At 45.0% G+C, this 18,507-nt stretch overlaps 2 protein-coding genes across 3 annotated transcripts in view; one reads left to right on the top strand and one right to left on the bottom strand.

Moving 5' to 3' along the window:
* Positions 1 to 1,470: 1,470 nt before the first annotated feature.
* rhbg (Rh family B glycoprotein) lies at positions 1,471 to 8,554 on the bottom strand. The gene is made up of 10 exons (XM_076029091.1): positions 8,190 to 8,554; positions 5,786 to 5,972; positions 5,548 to 5,698; positions 5,309 to 5,456; positions 4,688 to 4,854; positions 3,969 to 4,106; positions 3,565 to 3,698; positions 2,573 to 2,694; positions 2,367 to 2,440; positions 1,471 to 2,086 (listed from the first exon to the last, which is right to left on the bottom strand). The coding sequence occupies exons 1-10, from the start codon at positions 8,365 to 8,367 to the stop codon at positions 2,009 to 2,011; spliced, it is 1,377 nt and encodes a 458-aa protein (XP_075885206.1). The 5' UTR covers positions 8,368 to 8,554; the 3' UTR covers positions 1,471 to 2,008.
* A 112-nt stretch (positions 8,555 to 8,666) lies between these two features.
* Positions 8,667 to 18,507, top strand: part of hapln2 (hyaluronan and proteoglycan link protein 2) — a 16,071-nt gene continuing 6,230 nt past the window's right edge. The window contains exon 1 of one of the 2 annotated variants that reach the window (XM_076029113.1): positions 8,667 to 8,815. In XM_076029113.1, the coding sequence (XP_075885228.1) occupies positions 8,788 to 8,815 (28 nt within the window). In that variant the 5' untranslated portion in view covers positions 8,667 to 8,787. Of the gene's footprint in view, positions 8,816 to 17,907; positions 18,339 to 18,507 lie in introns of those variants that run through there. The other variant, XM_076029104.1, reaches the window with a different exon arrangement.

The raw sequence follows: 18,507 nt of genomic DNA, 5'->3' as shown, positions 1-18,507 counted from the left end.
ATGGAAAATTGTGCCCTATCGTGTCATAATCTGCAGGGCGCTGGGGATTAGGTGGAAATGAGAGGGATTGAAAGCAGAAGAGCAGGACAGAATGAAAGGCGGAAATATTAGCATCTGGCTGCAGGCAGAGAGACTGAGTCAGGTGTTTCTCAGGGTCGCTGCTCAGCTCGCACGCTCACCTCACAATCAGAAGCAGAAGTCACTGACAGAGAAAGTGGGTTTTGCAATGACGATGCGACGCCAGGCGCCCGGAGCGTCTCGTCCACCTTTAACTGGAAAAAATGGGCTTTTATACATTCTGGAAATAAAATGAGTATGAGAGGGAGATGGGGAGTGGATGGGAGGGGGACTCAAAACAGGAAATTAAAGAGGAGGGAGCGTGTTTAAGTGAGTGGGCCCACGGCCAAGTGTGAACACACACACACACAAAGACACAGTCACAGGCATGGATGAGCATCAAGTTGTGTCAGCAGTTGGATGTGTGTGTGTGTGTGTGTGTGTGTGTGTGTGTGTGTGTGTGTGTGTGTGTGTGTGTGCGTTCGTGTGTAGGGTTTGAAAATTGATCTTGTGACGTGTGTATCGGTCAAGTGCTTCAGGCAATGGACACATTTAAGCCTTATTGACCACAACTGTGGCTCAAGAGGGTCTTTAATTCAGGTGTGTGTGAGCAGTTGGAAGTGAAAGAGAGAGCGAGCAGCGTTTCAAGAAAGCTCAGAGATAAACATATGAAAGAGTGTGATGACCCAGTTTCCTCCTCCCCCTCCTCCCACTCCTCTGCCCCATCTGCCACTGTTGTTTTAATCCACTGGATATCAAGGCAGAGTGCATGTGCAGCACACACGTACGCACACACGCTCGCGCGCACGCACGCACAAATATTTGTTTTGTCATTGGAGCCAAGATACAGGAAAAGATGCCAAAAGATGGATGATGATGATGATGAATATGATGATGATGATGATGATGATGATGATGATGATGATGATGATGATGATGAACACTTTCCCTTAAACTTCACACACGCACACACGTGCTCACGGAGGCCAACGGGTCTCTCCCTGCCCTCAAGCAAGCAGCCCTACTGCTCTCTGTCGCCCTCTAGTGGTTTTAAACGCTCAATACAACACGTTTCAAATATTAGCAGTGGTGTCACTTTTCTCCCAAATGAAATTGTTCAAAAAATTTTCTTCTTTTTCCCCAACAACGAATGCGTTCATTAATTGATATCGCTACTGTCATATCATGTGATTCCACTCAACTGTTACTCAATAAACACTTTATTGGACAAGACGCACAAACTGAGGAACACAAATACTTGCTTGAACAATTTATTCATGAAAAGAAAAAAATATTCAAACATATTGTGCTTCGAAATGCTTTCAATTGCTATCACACTGTTTTCTCTCCAACACTCAGCTCTGTCACCAAGCAACACAGCTAAATGACTTGACTGACTCGAGTTTTTAATCAATCACATATATGATGGTCATAAAAATAAATTCTCAGAAAACTCCCGATCCTAGAGCATGAGGAAAAACTACATACATAAAAATAAATGTTATGACGCCCCCTGTGGTGTCTTGCATCGAAATTTCTTCATTGAAAAATATACAAAAAGGAAGTCTGTTGCTTTGAAAATTCGACTTTAAACTGTAGCCTCGTTCTTCTCTGTGTCTTTGGTTTAAAAGAGATTAAAATTCAGCCTGCGGCCACGTCTGAGCCATTTTGGGGGGAATTAATCTGCATCTTTCATCCAACATTGAACCAGTCGCCACGAGAACACAGAGCTCTAGGTCGCCCTCTGGTGGCTGTCTTTTTCTTTTCTGTCTTTCTATTTTTTTTATTTTATTTATTTTTTTTTTCGTGAGGCGTCCTCCCGTGCACAGACGGTAGATTGTTCTTATGAGTTTGTTAAAGGCACATTCAAAAAGTTAATACTCATGAGCTGGGATGTTAAAATCTCAGTTTGCATGCGTGAGTGCTTGTGTCCGTGTGAGTGTGCTTGTGTCTAACTGTTGAGCTTCTCGGACTCCTCCGTCCTCACCGCCGTCAGCTGAGCCTCGTGGCCTTCCTCCTCACCTGGAACCTGAGACAAAGACCTCAAAGCTGTCATTTTATTTTGCATGTAGAAAAGCTACAGCTACTTGTTTTCAGTGTCATGGGTCTGGGTTTGTCTTTTATATGAATATGTATATGTATATGAATTTTATATGATGCCGTTTCTTTCACATTAGGACAGGACAAAAGGACAAAAGGACAGGAGAGCAGTGTCCTGCTTGAATGGACGCTGAAAACAACTTTCTGCAGATGGGAAAATAATTTTCCCGCAATTTCTCTTTAAAATTAACTTGAAGTTTCCGACTCACCTCCCAGTAGATGTTGTCCTCAAAACAGATGGTGTCAGGAGGGGCACCATAGATTGGCAGCTTCAAAATAAAACCTGAACCGGAAGTTTAAAAAAAAAAAAAAAAAAAAAAGGCCTTGTCAATCAATCAGAAACAGCGGTTTTCAGGCCTATCATTCCTCTGCTCATGGTTGTAAATGCCTCATGTGAGGAGGACAGAAGACCCACCGACGATGGCTCCTCCCAGCAGGGCAATGCCGAGGGTGACAGCCAATGAGATGGCCTGAATGCCGCCCTGTTTGGAGGCGCTGCTGTCGCCGCTCGCCACAGCGGGGAACACATCCGCCAAGCTAGCAAGAGAAAAAAAAAAAAAAAACACAGGTCAGCCGAGATCCAGCAGTCTGAATCTGGACTTGAATGTGTAACATTAGTGTTTGGATCCGACACCGACATTTCCCCACAAGCATGTTTGTGGGGAAATGTCGGTGTCGGTGTATATTATTACTTTTTTATTTTATTTTTTTTCTTAAAAAGGAAGTCAATGTCTTCAAGCTGCAGAGTTTCTCTTACAGAACTGAAAAATGTGGAAATTCAAGACGAACCGACGAACAGCAGGCTGCCGTTTGAACTCTTCCACCTTTACAGGTAGGTTTCAAAGTGGTGTGAGTGGTTTTGCAGGTTAGTGTCCTGTTGCATGCAACAATACGAGGATTGACTTTATTTATAGGTGGGCAATCATTTTGACATTACCCAATGGTTTGCAAGTAGCAGTTCTGAGGCCTAGAAGTTGGTTTCTATCAGTCCAGTTTTGAAATCAGAATATTCCAAATTTGGACATGTGGGTGTTTTTCCACCACTGTGCCGTGTCACACTAGTGTACTGTGAGATAAGGTGTGCTGTGAAAAACTATCCAACTTTATTTTATTCATTCATTCATTTTCCATACACGCTTCTTGCCGAGCTCAGGGTCACAGGGGCTTTATTTTATTGGTCTAAAAAATTTTTTAACGAATTGCCGAGAGACTGTAAGCCTGTTTTCCTCCCTCAATTCCTCCGAGGTTATCAGCTTTGTTTCACACTGAGTGAGCTGAAAGACTAAGTTGTCATTATTAAGCTAAAAGGTGTCCTTTTTTTTTTGTTGCCAGTTCCTTCCTGCCAAACAGCAGAATGTGGGTTTTTGTTTGTAGCCATAATAGCAAAAAAAGAGAGAGATTGTTTACCCATCTCCATAAATATCTTTCGTTGCCAAGGCAGCAGTCACGGCACCGACTATCGCACCCAGGATGCCAGGCATGCCATGCAGGTTGTGCACTCCACACGTATCCTGGATTTTCAGCTTTTCCTCCATGAAAGGCTGACAGGTGGAGAAAAAAAAAAGAATTCAATTCATTCATCCAAACTGCTGATATGTGCATATATTTTATAAATTATATACTGTATATAAATATATGTATAAATATATATATATATGTACATGTGGATATATATATATATATATATATATATATATATATATATATATATATATATATATATATACATATATATATATTATTATTACTTTTTTATTTTATTTTTTTCTTAAAAAGGAAGTCAATGTCTTCAAACATAAACACATCCCCACCGAGAGGAATTTGAAGCCCAGGACAGAAATGATGCCGGCCAGGAAGCCGACAATCATGGAGCCAACAGGTGTGAGCATCATTTCACCGGCCGTTCCCACCGCCACTCCACCGGCCAGGGCAGCGTTTTGGATGTGGACCTGCAAGAAATAAATGGGTACAGGCGTTTAAAAATAAAAACCGGTCTGAGGGCTTTTCACTAAATAACTGAAGGTTTGACCTTAAGTAATGTTTTGCCAACAAAAATATTTCCGTATGACTTACAATCGGCTACTTTGCTTAGCGTGTCTGATGTTAGCCAACAGCCTACCCTTGCTATGTTGATGAAAATGTGATTTGATATTGTTACAGCCACATCATCCTATTTTGTGCTGGTGGTTTTCGAAGACAGTTTGATTTCATTTTCTTCTCTGGTCTGAAGTGACAAACCCCAGAGTCCCGGATCAGTTCAGTGATTGCACCACTGGTTGGGTCCGTCCCCAACACTTGAGACATGACTATCTGATTACTATCTGCACAGGAATGTGTTAGTCTCTATCTGAGGAAGATTTACTGATGCCAGCTGTCACATGGGAATTGCTTTTTCTTGGTGAGCAGATGTCTCGGTGAAACATCCATCAGTGTCTATCGGAGAAGCTGCTCTATGAACTCTGCGTCACGCCCTCGAGCGAGAAAAAACCTGGGTTGTTTTCTCTTTTCTTTTTTAAAATATCGTCCTCACCATGTCCAGCTTGCCATCGTGAGATGTGAGGGCTGACATGGCATAGGTGGACAGAGTGCAGGCTGCCAGCGAGTAGTAGGTGTTCAAGGCCGTGCGGTGCTGGTCGTCTCCGTGGGCCGTGACGGCCGAGTTGAAGCTCGGCCAGAACATCCACAAGTAGAGGGTACCTGTGAAAGAAGGGGGAGGAGGTGGGACGGATGGTTACAGTGCGGCAGGCGATGGTGGCATTTTCGGATTTGACACCGAGACCGTGACTGGGGAAGGGTTAAATGTGAATTGAGGTATATTTTGATGGGACGTTGCATGGGTTGCTGCAAGTGCTTATGCACATCAAAGTGCCGTTTTCTTGTCAGTCTTGAATTTATTTGCTTGGAGGGTCGTTACACCCAGCTGAGCCCTGCTGTCAGTGAGTGTATGAGCAGAAATATGACAACACCCTTAATTTCTGAGAAGCTGGGAGAAATTGGGTGAATCAGGAGGAGTGCATTTTTGTGGCTTCAATAACCAAAGAAATGCTCATCATAACACTCCAAGTGAAACTCCCTGTAGAACTCCCGGTAAAACTCCCTCGTGATGGGAGTCATAATAAACAACTCCCGTCCCCCGTCGCGAGAAGCTCACCGATCATAGCGAAAAGGTCCGAGTGGTACACCGAGCTGTTCCTGTGTTTGCTCCTATCCAGGTTGGGCCGGTACAGGACTCGGGTCACCATGAGGCCAAAGTAGGCTCCAAACGTGTGGATGGTCATGGAACCTCCAGCATCTCTGGTCTGAAACCAAGCAGCAGCAGCAGCGTTCCAGTGGTCAGTCGTTTACACACAATTAATTCATTAGATTTTGTTCGGCCTCGTTATGACTCACGCCAAGAATTGACAGCAAGATATACTCATTGACGGCGAAGAGTGTGACTTCGAACATGGCCATGATCAGCAGCTGGACAGGACTGGTTTTACCCAGGACGGCTCCAAAGGAGATGAGCACAGAACCGGTGCAAAAGTCGGCATTGATCATACTGAAAGACGAGGATTTTACAAACAGGCGGTAAGCGTTCTGGTGTCCTGGCCTCTGAAAGGTGCCGTCTCAGTCACTCAACACGTACCTCTCCACGCCGATGTGGATTTTCCCGCCATGCATTCCATGGAAGAAGCCCTGCATGAGTGTGGCCCACTGCAGCGCGAAGGCGGCGATCAGGAAGTTGAAGCCCACGCTGCTGAAGCCGTAGCGCTGCAAGAAGGTCATGAGGAAGCCGAAGCCAATGAAGATCATCACATGCACGTCCTGGAAACCTGGACAAAGAAAAAAAGCAAGAAGCCGTGAGCCAAGCACCCCAAAATTCAAGATCAGGGAAAAAACGAGACCCACATAGATAGAATTACTCAGAATGAGAAAATAAAGAGTTGAACTTGATAAAAAAAAAGGATATTTAATATCAAAAGTGAAGCTCCACAATGTTGTGTCCTGTGACCATCACCTTTCTTATTATAACAAAGGGATTTATGGTTTGCAAGTAGCATTTTAAAAGGGACAAACGATCATTTTTACCACATACAGACATTGCTTTGCTCCTCATTAGCTAACAAGAGATCTCAAGTCAATGTGTTAAGATAAATCTAAGTCCTCTTAACTAGCGGTAAGACTAGACTGGGTAGAGTTACCATACCATGACGGGATAACACAATAAATATGTTGAAGGTTAAAATACCAATGTATTTTGTGGAGTATTTTTGCATTGGAATGAAAATCCAACCATTATTATTCATTAAAAGTCAATAATCTGACCAGAAGCTGCCTACACTCGGTTTATCACTGATTCACAGATGGCCAACGATTGTCGACCTGCGATAGCACAATCCTGACCCGTTTATTGCGCCGTTTCTCTTTTAGGAGGATGGAGGCTGTACGTTGTGTAAACATGACAGTCAGACGTGAAGGTGAGTCTCGAAGGTGTCGGGTTGAAGATTATCTGAAGAATTCTGCACTCAGTTTTTATTCTCCTCTCTCCCGTTTTTACATTGTGTCATTGTAGAAAATGACCAAAAATCTCATTCGACTGTTGCAGCTTTGTTTGAGTCTACCTGCAGAATCCTGCCCGGTTGCTCGCTCTCAGGTGCTCAGGTGAGAGAACGCCAAGGATTGTGAACTGTGATCGTGGGAGGGATGAAGAGAGGGAGGTGGGACGGACGTGGGAGGAGCCAGCCAGATTTTTATTAATGGGAACAATTAATTGACATTCACTTCTTGCTCTGCTGCAGGACACGAGACCCCCTCCACACACACACACACACACACACACACACACACACACACACACACACACACACACACACGCACGCACACACACACACACGCACGCACACACACACACCTGTGAAAGGGTGGTGTCCAGGTGAATCCGGAACTAACATCTGGCTTGTTGAGACTCGCACACCTGCTGTCAGTCATGTTGCTTCAGGTGTTTTTAGTTTTGTTTTTTTATTTAACGTTGAAATGAAGAGACGACGTCCTGCACAATAAAGTATTTGTGCTCTATATTTGAAACCCTGCCCAATTGAAAAGAACCATTTGGAAAAGTATAAAACTGCATAATTAAGGCAACTCGCAGAATCAATGATGCATCTCACAAGAGCAGCCCTGAGAGTTTAGCAGTTTTGCAGTAATTGGACGAGTTCAAATGGGGACGAATGAAAAGCCCTTTTATTCTCCACCATTGGCCCAGTTTAATCAGGACTTCCGTGGCGCCACAGCAAACTGAAAAACATCCCGTACAATTAGGGACAGCGGGTTTTTTCATCAGTTGATATTTATTTTGTCGGTAAAGTCTTTCATCTCATGAACGAGAGAAAACAATAAAATGAAGCCTGCGGGGGGAACTCTCGCCCCTTCTCCACTGGCCAAAAACCGTCATGTAGTCCCGCTATTAATCCTAAAAACGCGTCAAACAGCCCAGCAAGGGACCCGGGTTGAAATCGGCTCCGATCGGCTTGCGATGGAATTGGGACACCCGCAACGATTAGTTTGCAGGATTGCAGAAATTCTAAGGAAGACAGTTTGAAACTGTTTACAGCTGTGGAACTTGCGTAACCTGCTGACAGCATGCCGCTGAGATTTCTGGATTACTTGCAACAAGCGTCAAGTAAAAAAAAAAAAAAAAAAAAAAAATTAAGATTGATGCCCACAATAGAATCAAGACAGCATGTGCGAAGACATTTCAGTGCAGCGCAGAACAGTTCATTACTTTGCTGCTGCAGCTGGTGGAAGACTTTTGAAAAGTGTCAAAAAAAAACTCTTCACTGCTGCTGTAATGTGTTTTTTGAATTATTCTGAATGCAAAGTATCTGATTGAAGCTCACCGCAAAAAGCAAGTTCGATTTGCTTTTTTTTTTTTTTTTTTTTTTTAAACATTTCTTATGTCTCCCTGACAGTAGATGAGGATGAAAAAGTTTCAAAAGCCCCCCTCACAGACAGCAGCCTGACCTCTGACCTTGGACCCTCGACCCACTCACTTGGGTATCGGAAGTAGAAGTCGTTCTCATAGTCTTGGTGGGAGCTGTTGTGCCACTCGCGAGCGTCCGTCTCGTGGTCGTACTGGACCAGCGTGCCGAAGAGGATGATGAGGATGACCTCCAGGATGATGCAGGTGACCGGCAGCTTCAGCCGCATGTTGGTGGCCGCGTCCGTCATGTCTGCAGACGTGCTCAGGAAAAGGAATTATAGATCCAGCACACAGAAAAACTACACTCACACGGCCGCGTACTCACATACAGAGAGGGAAAACAAATGAAAGAGCTTTGGACACACACAGAGACAGACACACAAACAAGCAGCAGGAGGAAGAAGCTCAGGCAGACGCACACTGAGCGGCCACGACTTCATGTGTGGTTTTTGTACCTTCTGGGCCCGCCCTCATTAATAATGTAGAAGCACTTTAGCCCCGCCCTCTGGACACTGTACCTTTTATTTAAGGTGGTCTGATGCGCTTGATCAAGCATTACTGCGTGTATTGTTAATGACTTATTGCCAGTGTTAAGTAATTTTCCACTGGGAAACAAATAAAGGATTCTGATTCTGACATTTAACCAACTGTTGGTCGGCCTCAACTCCATGGACTCCATCATCGTGTGCAGCCGCTGTAAGTCAGGGACTCATTTTCTCTTTCCTCTTGGCCTAAAAAATAGGAGGTAGGAAAGAGTGGGAAAATAGGGAGGGAAGGAGGAATCCATGGGAAGCCATGGGATTTATTTCACATGTTTATCAGGCAGAACTACACAGTGAAAAAGCGGTAGCAGCAAAAGCACACTGATTAGATATTAGCAGGCTGATTGGTTTGTCTATGGGGAGGGAATGGGGTGGGAGGATTTACACCTGGAGGGCGGCTGCGTGCGTGCGTGCGTGCGTGCGTGCGTGTGTGCGTGCGTACGTGCGTGCGTGCGTGCGTGTGTGTGTGCGCGCGCTTCCTCCTGATAAGAGTCGCTCACACCTGTATCTGCAGCCTCCATCTGCAGAGAGCAGAAGAATGTTGTTGTGACTTTTGAGAATTTGAACTATTGTCACTCTAGATCACAAGTGTGTGTGTGTGTATGTGTGTGTGTGTGGGTGGGTGGCGCCATGTCATACCACCCCCCAGTCAGCAGGTCTGTCTGACTTTGGTGTGTTGAGCGTAACAAAGTAAAATCTTACAAAAAGATCATCTCCATAAATCCTGTAGTTTTGTTGTTTGTTTTTCTTTGAGTTGTAAATTATGCATCAGAAAGTTTGCTGGGGAAACGTTTTTCAGCGTTTCCAGACATTTGATGTTGGTGGATCTTCTCTGTAGTTTCTGGATGATTTCTTTGATAGATTTTTTTTTTTTTTTTAATTTGCATTCATTTTTGCTGTGTGTGCATCTGTTTCTCAATTTGTTTGTTTTCTTATGTTCCTTTGGTTCGCCAGTTGTCTTGCTAAAGGAAAATTCCACCGTTGTGTGTGAGTGACTTGAACTTAGTTGACAGCGTTGACAGTGTCTGCAGTCGTTGGAGGCCTCAGGCTTCTGAATAGACAGGAATCCTCACTTGGAGCAGGTGAAGGTCACGTTTAAACCAGATCAACAACAGAAAAAGCACATCTGAATTTTGGAGCCAAGTTGGAAAATGTATCATTCGTCACAACATCACGACTCTGGATGTTGGCTTCAGGAGGTCATATGACTGGTCACATAAACTGACTCAAACTTGAGCTTCTCTGGTTTTCCAAACAAACTCATTTGTTCATGTCACACAAGAGGAATGAAGACTTTTTTCTGGGGGGGACAGGAGGTCTCCATACGTGCCAGCAAGTTTCGTCTCGTCTCGTCAAGTGAAACTCCATCGATATTCATCACTTCGTCTCGGCGGTTACACTTACAGACTCCCACCTAAAACCAACAATCCCCGCCCCCTGCCTGCACCCCTCGGGCTGAAGTCCACCAACGGCTGCTCATCACAGCTCGGCTGTACCTGTCTGTTCAGAGGGGCCTCGGCGGCTCAGCGCTGCGACCTCTGACCTTTTTCTGTTCACTGCAGTAACCGACGAGCTTTGAAGTCAATAAATCAACAAGAGATAAAATTCTGTCCAGTAGTTTTGGCAAAAAATTTAAGGGGGAGAAAGAGGTTGGGTATGGCGGGGGGGAGGGTAGAAGGGGGAGGAGTCCAAGAGTGTCTGCAGAGAAAAAACTACTGGGTAACCAGCGGGGGATGTTTTTCTCAGATGAAGTGTGTCGACGGCAAAGCTGCAAATTAATTAATGAGGGTTTTGGATCTGACCAACAAAAAAAAAACATCTTTATTTTTATTTTCCTCCAGAATTTTTTCCCCTCGTCATGTGACGTAGATCGGACACTCTTAACACTCGGACACTATTAACGTAAGACCGAAGCTGGGGTTGACAATATAACTGGCCCGGTGGCCCGGACGTACTTTAGAAAACCGACCTGTTACTGCTACTACTGATCAGCCCGCAGCCTTCCCATTTCACCTCCACTACAACAAACCGCTAACAATAGTGGACAGTGACACATGGTGCTTGTGGATTGATCATTGATTGTGTGCAAAGTGAAAATAAACACAACATAAACGATTTGCAAACCTCCTGTTTGACTTTTTATTGATTTTCTTTTGGGTCAGTGGACTGGGATATTGAGGCAGAAAACCGAAATGACAAAATAATTTGCAAACTTTTCCTGGCACGACTCCCAGTCAGCCTTACGTGGACCTTTTAAGGCTTTGTGTTCTAAAGTAACTCGAAGCAGAAGTTCACCTGTCGTGTGTCCACACCGTCTTTTCACGAGCGGTCTGGCTCTCTGTTCTTAGTGGTGCTCATGCTGTTAGTGAGCTGCTGCTTAAGATAAGATAAGATAAGATAAGATAGACATTTATTGTCATTGTACAGTTGCCTGGACAACGAAATTTAAAAGCTACAGCTGTAGGTGCTTAAAATAAAATAAAGTGCTACACATTATAGGAGAACACATGTCATAAAGAAATACATACCACATAAACATTTTCATACACAAATTTTCAAAGTGACTGAGAAGAAGGTTGGGAGTATGTAAAAGTGTCCTGACAGCCCATGGAAAGAAGCTGTTCCTGTGTCTTTCCGTTCTGGTTTTGATGCATCTGAAGCGTCTGCCTGAAGTCACTGGATATGCACTGGTTCGGGTGGAAGTGGTCTGTCATGATGGATTTTGCTCTGGAGAGGCACCGGGAGCTGGCAGTCTCGTTTAGGGATGATAGTGGGCAGCCAGTTATACCCTCTGCAGTTTTTACCACCCTCTGCAGCTGCTTCCTGTCGGCCACAGTGCAACCGGCGTACCACACTGCGATGGCGTACACCAGCACACCGCTCTCAACTGTGGATCGGTAGAAGGTCACAAGCAGGTTCCTTTCTAGCTTGTTCCATTTCAGGACTCTAAGGAAGTGGAGGCGTTGCTGGGCCTTCTTGACCAGTGCAGAGGTGTTGGTTGACCATGTAAGTAAGGTCATGGGAGATGTGGGTCCCCAGAAACTTAGAAGTGCAGACCCTCGTCACACAGTCCCCTTTAATGTGGAGGGGGGGAAGTCCGTTTAGTGCCTTCTGAAGTCCAAGACCATCTCTTTAATTTCATCAGCAAATTTAATTATGGTGTTGCTAGTATGAAGGAGGAGTGCAGTCGTGGGTGTAGATGTTGTACAGGAGAGGGCTCAACAACGCAGCCCAGAGGGGAACCGGTGCTGAGCCTCAGGATGGATGAGCACTGGCACACCGACTGTGGGCGGTCTGTGCGGAAGTTTTGGATCCAGGCACAGGTGGCAGAGGGGAAGTCCAGGGCAGCCAGTTTCTCTACAAGGATGTCAGGCATGATAGTGTTAAAAGCTGAGCTGTAATTGATAAATAACATCCTTACTGATGGCCCAGGGCATTCCAGATGGCACAGGGCGGTGTGGAGAGCGGTGGAGATGGCATCTGCAGTGGACCCGTTTTCCTTGAAGGCAAACTGATGAGGGTCAAAGCTGGGGGGAGACAATCTTTAATGTGATGTAGCATTAGTCTCTCAAAACATTTAGCAACTATTGAGATTAGAACAATGGGTCTATAGTCACTGGAGCTGGAGCTGATGGTGCCCTTGGGGTTAGGGATTATGGTGACTAACAAACGACAAACACACAAGAACAACAAACACACAAGAGCACCTAAACAGAGAGCACAAAGTCGCTGCGTGCATACCCGCCGGCATCTTCCTCCATCCTGGATGTGGATGTGTGCCTCTTTAAACACGGAGTGCTTCAGGTGTTCTTCTTCTTCTTCCGCCTTCAAGAAGTAAACTTCACACCAGGCCGAGCATAGGTACTACATCGTCTTCAGTTTTCATTTAGACTCAAATCTTTTTGAAGACAGCTTTGTGTAAAGCGTTTCTTTTTTGTTTGAGAGCGTTTTTGAAAAAAAAATCCATCTCAAGAATAAAGCAAAATACTAAAAAAAAACAACAACAAAAGACAAAAGCTTAAAACTGAAGACTGAACAAAATAATCCGTCTCCGTGTAAACGGCCCCTTAGAGAAAAGTTAGCGCGTATGAACATGTGATAACGTCGTCATAACGACGGTATCGTTTGAAAATGCAGATCTGCAAGCACACGTGTACCATTTGTGACACTGTACATCGGCGTTTGAATTATTATTCCGATTATATTATAATAGGAATTATTATGATATCTTGTAATTCTTATAAGACAATTATTTTAATAGTTAATTAACAATAAACACCTCCTATTCAAGCTTGTGTGCATGTAAACTGTGGGGAGGGCTGTTTGATTTGCACCTTTTTGCTGCACTTTTGTCAAACTCATAAAATAAATGTTATTAAATCAGTGAGTATACAGGTTGTGATTGCAGCTGATTACTGAGAAATGTCGAGAGTTCCCTGCGTTTGTGCCACTGTCACACTGACACTCGGCTCAGATTCAAGATAAAGCCTGAGAATTTCTTCACTTTTTTCCAGTCCAACCGGGACGGAAAGAATTATGTGTTGGCTGTTTCTTCTCAGTACTCAAAATTCACAGTTTTTCTGGCATCAGATTGAACTTATGTAAAGGACTGGATCCAAACTTGTAGCCCGAAGCTTCACGCCGCTCTGAATGAAATGTGACTTCCCTCTTCGAAGCTTTTAAAGTTGATCTGCCGCTGCAACAAATCCAGATATCTCTGCTAAAAATCAGAAACTCTTGCACTTAAGCTGCTTACTCAGAATGGATTATTCACAGTTAAAGTACTTTCACTGTTAACGTGGGGCTGGATTAGGCCGCTATCTGACACAGGATCCTGCAGTGTTCAAGGTTGCAGGTGTCGCTTCTGGCACCCCAACGTGCAGAAAAAACATTTATCAAAATCTATTTGTTGTTGCAAATGTTGCATCATTTGTGCCGACTTGCACTGACTTTGGCAGGCTTGGGACCCATCTTTCCAGGGAATAACACACCCAGCAGTTACATAACTCTTAGCAGCCGTGCTCTGTTAGCATGTTTTTGTTTGTTGTCCTGGAAGGTTAATTAGCCAGAAAAAAATCTTTTCACCATGAAATACTCACAAAATATTCACTTAGACTCTCTAAACTGTTGTGATACCCAGCAGTGATTTGGGCAGTCAACACTAAATCCCAAGAAAAGATGAGAAGGATAGGAATCAGCTGGATTGAACTTTAACATTGAAACAGCCAATATGCTGGAGTCACGAGGTTTCTTACCAGATGGTTGACAGGTTAAGATCCAGTCAGTTACATTTTTACACAATTTTTTTTTTAGAGCTTTGCTTTGTGTGGCTTTGATGATCTGGAAGCCTTTAACACTGTTGGTCATTGAAGACAGTGGATTTTACTTCAGGGGAGCACAGCCAGCAATGCAAAGACAGCAAATGTTTCTGATGGTTTCATACCCACAAAATTCCTCGAAAGACGCAGAGGGGATTTCAAGGTTTTCAGAATTTCAGCATTCAGCCCAGGATTACATTTTTTCAGCAGACACATTTTATAACGAGCTAAATATCTTTCTGCAGTGATGCAGGTCAGAAAGCTTGTTGTTTTTCTTAAATTCACAGTACAAATGATCACTATTATCACCCGGAAATATTCCTGTTTTGACACGGTGCAGCAAATAACAAGGTAGTGCACCACCTGCTGACTGGGAGGTATAAAAGCTGTCCATGTCCACTCTAAGTCATGTAAGACATATTTTCCAGAGAAACTAATGAAGAACTTTTCCTAACAAGAAGAAGCTGACTTAAAATCCCCAACACCACCCCAACTGAATCAACAGTCACAGAATCTTGCACAACTTTGTCACCAGGCCTGGTGGCCAAACCTCTTCCTTGTCGCTCCATCAGTGCAGCTGACTGGCTCCTGGGGCCCCGCCGATAACACAATCTCCTCCATCGCAGGGCGCCAGTAGTAGCAGCATGAAGGCTCGAAGATGAGCGGTGATAGAGGCGAGACCCAACCTGCCTGTTAGACAAGATCAAGATAATGTGCATTGAAGTTGGAGGAAGGGGGTGCACAGAGGAATTTCTCAGGGGCCCCCGTACATTCACTTCAGAAGGGGGAATGTTTGCATCTGTCCGAGCAAGTCGGCTCGTCCGTGGGGTGAACCAACGTACTTTTCCAGACTTGTGGGGGTGCAGCACAGTGTCGGTTGTCGGGTTGTTGTTTTTTTGTGTCGGTTTGCGCGGCAGCTCAGGGCCACTGTGTCACTGAGAGGAGGTTGGGAATGTTGTGTTACCATTCTCAGATGGATATCACACCTGCACGGAGGCGTCACGTGGGACGGCCGAAGTGGCCGAACCGGTCGAGGCTGAGCAACCTCATGCCGGTCACCGGGTTGCACCGAGTCCAGGGTCAACAGGTCAACGACTCATTGCGAGTGTTTCCATTTATCTGCACTCCTTCGTTTGTGCCTTCGCAAGGAACTTCAGGGCACTTGGGTCTTCTGCCATCGACCATTGATGAAATGTTTGAGGAGACTTTGGCGGCGATGGAGGCATGTCATTGAAATGGACGATTCCTTCATTACTTAATAGCATACAGGTATGTTTATTGTTATTTTTTGTGTTTATAAAGGTCCCATATCCAGAAAAATGCACTTCAGCAGTGTTTTCTAACAATCATCAGGGTCTCCGTCCTGTCTCCATCCAAACATGTGGAAGGTCCAGTAAAGCATTGCTTTTAGTTGGGGGCTGTAAACAGAGGGTTAAACCTGCTGCTTTTTGTACATCAGGAGAGGATTTTTTTTTTTTTTCTACGAGGGTTTCAGGTCAGATCAGTCAGACCACAACATCCAAGTATTGGTCCTCCAACTTGCAGGATTTCTAACAAGAAAATCAGTCACACAGGCCAACAGTGCGTGTAGTTGAAAAAAGACTTTTACGAGCGCTGATGCAACAAACTCCCCTGTCAGGTGATACTGATGGAACGCTGATAAGGTGACGTGAACCAGTTTGGCTGCTGTCTCTCCCCTGCACAATGGCCACGTGACTAAAAAATATTTGCAGCCGCTCATTTAAACCCCTCATCAAAATCAACCCTTCACAAAGTGAAAGATAAAGAGGCACTACGGTGAGCTGCAGCACCATCGCCGCTCAACTGAAGCCGTTCTTCCTTCGACATGGGTCAAGGATCACCTATGAACCTGCGGCCCGGTGATGGAGGCATTCAGAGAGCACCTGCACGGTCCTGCAGAAGGTCTGTCAGGACCCTCAAGGCACGTCACTCTGCGTCTGCAGGAATTCAGAAAATCTAAAATGTCAAGTGTTTGACCACTGCTGCTTGTCACACCTTTCGTCAGAGTCACGCACTGCTGCGCTGCTGCAAACTGATACAGGGCCAAGCCGAGCGGCGCCGCTATCAGCTTCCCGACATCTTCAGCGCAGAAGCTGAAGAATCACTCCTGGTTCAGGTTCTCTCACCTGAAACAACAGCGACTGCAGCTCATTCAATGTTTTTCCCCCACAGGAGTCGTCTCAAGGGTTGGTGAAAGTTGAGGCGCCGCCGCAGGGCTTGGGACAGGGTTCACCTGCAAGCTGCACTCACTTCCTGACAGCTGCAGGGGGGTGGAGCCACGATGAGTGACAGGAAGTCGCTTCGGTCAGGAACAAAAACATCATCAGTCGGAGTTGCTCAGAGCCGCGCAGTCACTCAAGTCGGGGCACGAACGGCGATGGTGACAGACAGCAGAGTTGTTGTGTCCTGCACAAAGATAAGCAGATTATTTTTGTGTTTCCCATTAAAACCCTTTAAAGAAAGGTGCAAGTTTCAAAGTTCACAGTCTCCAAACAGCAGAGGACAACAAAGTGATCAAAGGAAAAGTTAGTTTAGAGGAAATAAAACGGCGAACACAAGGAAAAGATTGGAAGGATTTGCAAGAAACACCTGGCACAACATTTTGATCGCACTGAAAACCTCTTCTGTGAATTCTGATGTCAGAAGTGAAGAAATCCCCTGGAACTGTTTTCAGAATCTTTAAGGACTGAGCCAGAAGTGAAACAAGAAGGATAAAGAGAGGGTTTTATTGTTTTTGGAAGACAAACTCAGTTCCCAATTTAGAGGAGAGCAAGAGCTACGGCTAGCTGGCCCCGCCTCTGTTCAATCAGGGCATCGCCGCAACCTGATTGGTCAAGGCGGGGACGGCAGCAAGTTGCTCTCAATCCAGACTCATTAGTCTTCTACCACAGTCATGTGATTCAAGTCAGATAGATAGATAGATAGATAGATAGATAGATAGATGTTTCCACCTCGAGGTGTTCAGCTGAATACTAATTGCAGTGCCAGAAAGAGTCCCATTGATGGTGACGCACAATGGAGACACAACAACAATATGCAGGGGGAAAAAACAACAGACGGAAGAATCTCATTATCTGCTCCGGCGTCCACATGGCATGGTGTCGACGTGACTGCCGCCCGCTGTCACTGCTCTGTGAGCAACGCTGTCACAATGAGGCCCTTGTATTCCCAGTCGGGGTGGTGTGTGTGTGTGTGTGTGTGTGTGTGTGTGTGTGTGTGGGGAGTTTCCTGTTGGCAGCAACAAAGGCGGCTGAATGTGCTGCAGAGAAGCTTTGGCAGCATCTCTCTGGGAACGGCTGCTGTTCAAAGGGCGGCTCGTCGTCAGAGCTTCACGCTGTGGCCTGTATCAATTAAAAAACGAAACTATCAGCATCAAATACTTGGATGTGAAATGCTGCTGGGAATCCACCAAACAAGGAAAAATAGAAATGGAAAAGTCTTTAAATAACCATGGTTAAATGTGATGTGTCTTCCTTCATTTGCACCTGATGATGGTCTGCAGTGATCACTGCTCTACTTCTGACTGCACTGGTGACTGATGATCATGTGTTTATTAGAGCTCCTCTGGTCAAGGTATTCTCCTGGAAGTTACTGTAAATCTCCAGCTGCCCAACAAAGAAATAATATGAAAAAACAAAGTAGTTAATTTGGTAATGGTGCTTCTGCAGACTGTAGTGTTGTCTTTTTCTACAGTTGAAACACCTCCATGATGACTTTACAGTACAACACCTGATAGACCAGCTGAACTTGATTTTTAGGTTGTTTTTGTTGCTGATATTGAAGAAAAACATGGAGTCGAATGGAGACAAGGCTTTTATTCGGATCTTGTTAATGGTCATCAAGGACATCAGGAGCAGAGAGGACGACCAGGACTGGACCGTATGACCGCAGTGGGGAGGTGGCGGTGGGTCGGGGGAGGAGGGAAGGGAGTCACACAGCGAGATGAAGTGGGGGACGACAAGCGGCCAGTCAGATACTCAGACAAAGCAACCTGAAAAGGATGAAGAGCGGGTTTCACTCATGCAAAAACAAAAATTAACTTGGAAGAAAGGCACTTTGAAGCCTTTGAAGACTTTGAAGGATGAGCAAACACCTGCTGCGCCTGTTCGGCTTCGCAGCTTCTCCTGGTTTTCTTGAGGCTCGGACTTCAGTCCTGGGATTGTTTGTCCAACTATGAGAAACTGGCTGGAGGTGGTCGTCGTCACTAGCGAGTCGTCCGAGAGGTTGATGACGAGGAGTTTGTTTTGTTGACTCTGGAGAAGATGGAGAACCTCGCACTGATTCTTCTGTTCGGCTGGATCACCTGGTCTTCAGCCGTCTACATCCCAGAGAGAGCAGGTACAGCTGTCCGGAGAGCTTCAGTCACATTCCGCTGCCTCGGTTTAGTTTTCTACTGCTGATCTAAGGGAAAATTCCAATTGTAAGAGAGTAAACTTCATTTTTTTTTCAGGTTTCAGATGCATTTTTTCAAAAGCAAAAACAAAATTCTTCAAGAACAATTTCATTT

This window comes from Nelusetta ayraudi, unplaced genomic scaffold (genome assembly GCF_046127955.1).
Source record: "Nelusetta ayraudi isolate G7.1 ecotype Tasmania unplaced genomic scaffold, CSIRO-AGI_Nayr_v1 ptg000003l, whole genome shotgun sequence".
In the NCBI taxonomy this organism is placed as follows: Eukaryota; Metazoa; Chordata; class Actinopteri; order Tetraodontiformes; family Monacanthidae; genus Nelusetta; species Nelusetta ayraudi.
This window is presented reverse-complemented; position numbering and strand designations above follow the sequence as displayed.

Excerpts from the sequence above, each read along its gene's own strand:
- rhbg (XM_076029091.1), bottom strand. The coding sequence starts at position 8,367 with ATGACGGACGCGGCCACCAACATGCGGCTGAAGCTGCCGGTCACCTGC. Across the intron at positions 2,695-3,564 it reads AAAGATATTTATGGAGATGG|CTTGGCGGATGTGTTCCCCG; the intron begins GTAAACAATCTC and ends TTCTCTTGCTAG. Across the intron at positions 2,441-2,572 it reads GCTGGGAGGAGCCATCGTCG|GTTTTATTTTGAAGCTGCCA; the intron begins GTGGGTCTTCTG and ends CTTCCGGTTCAG.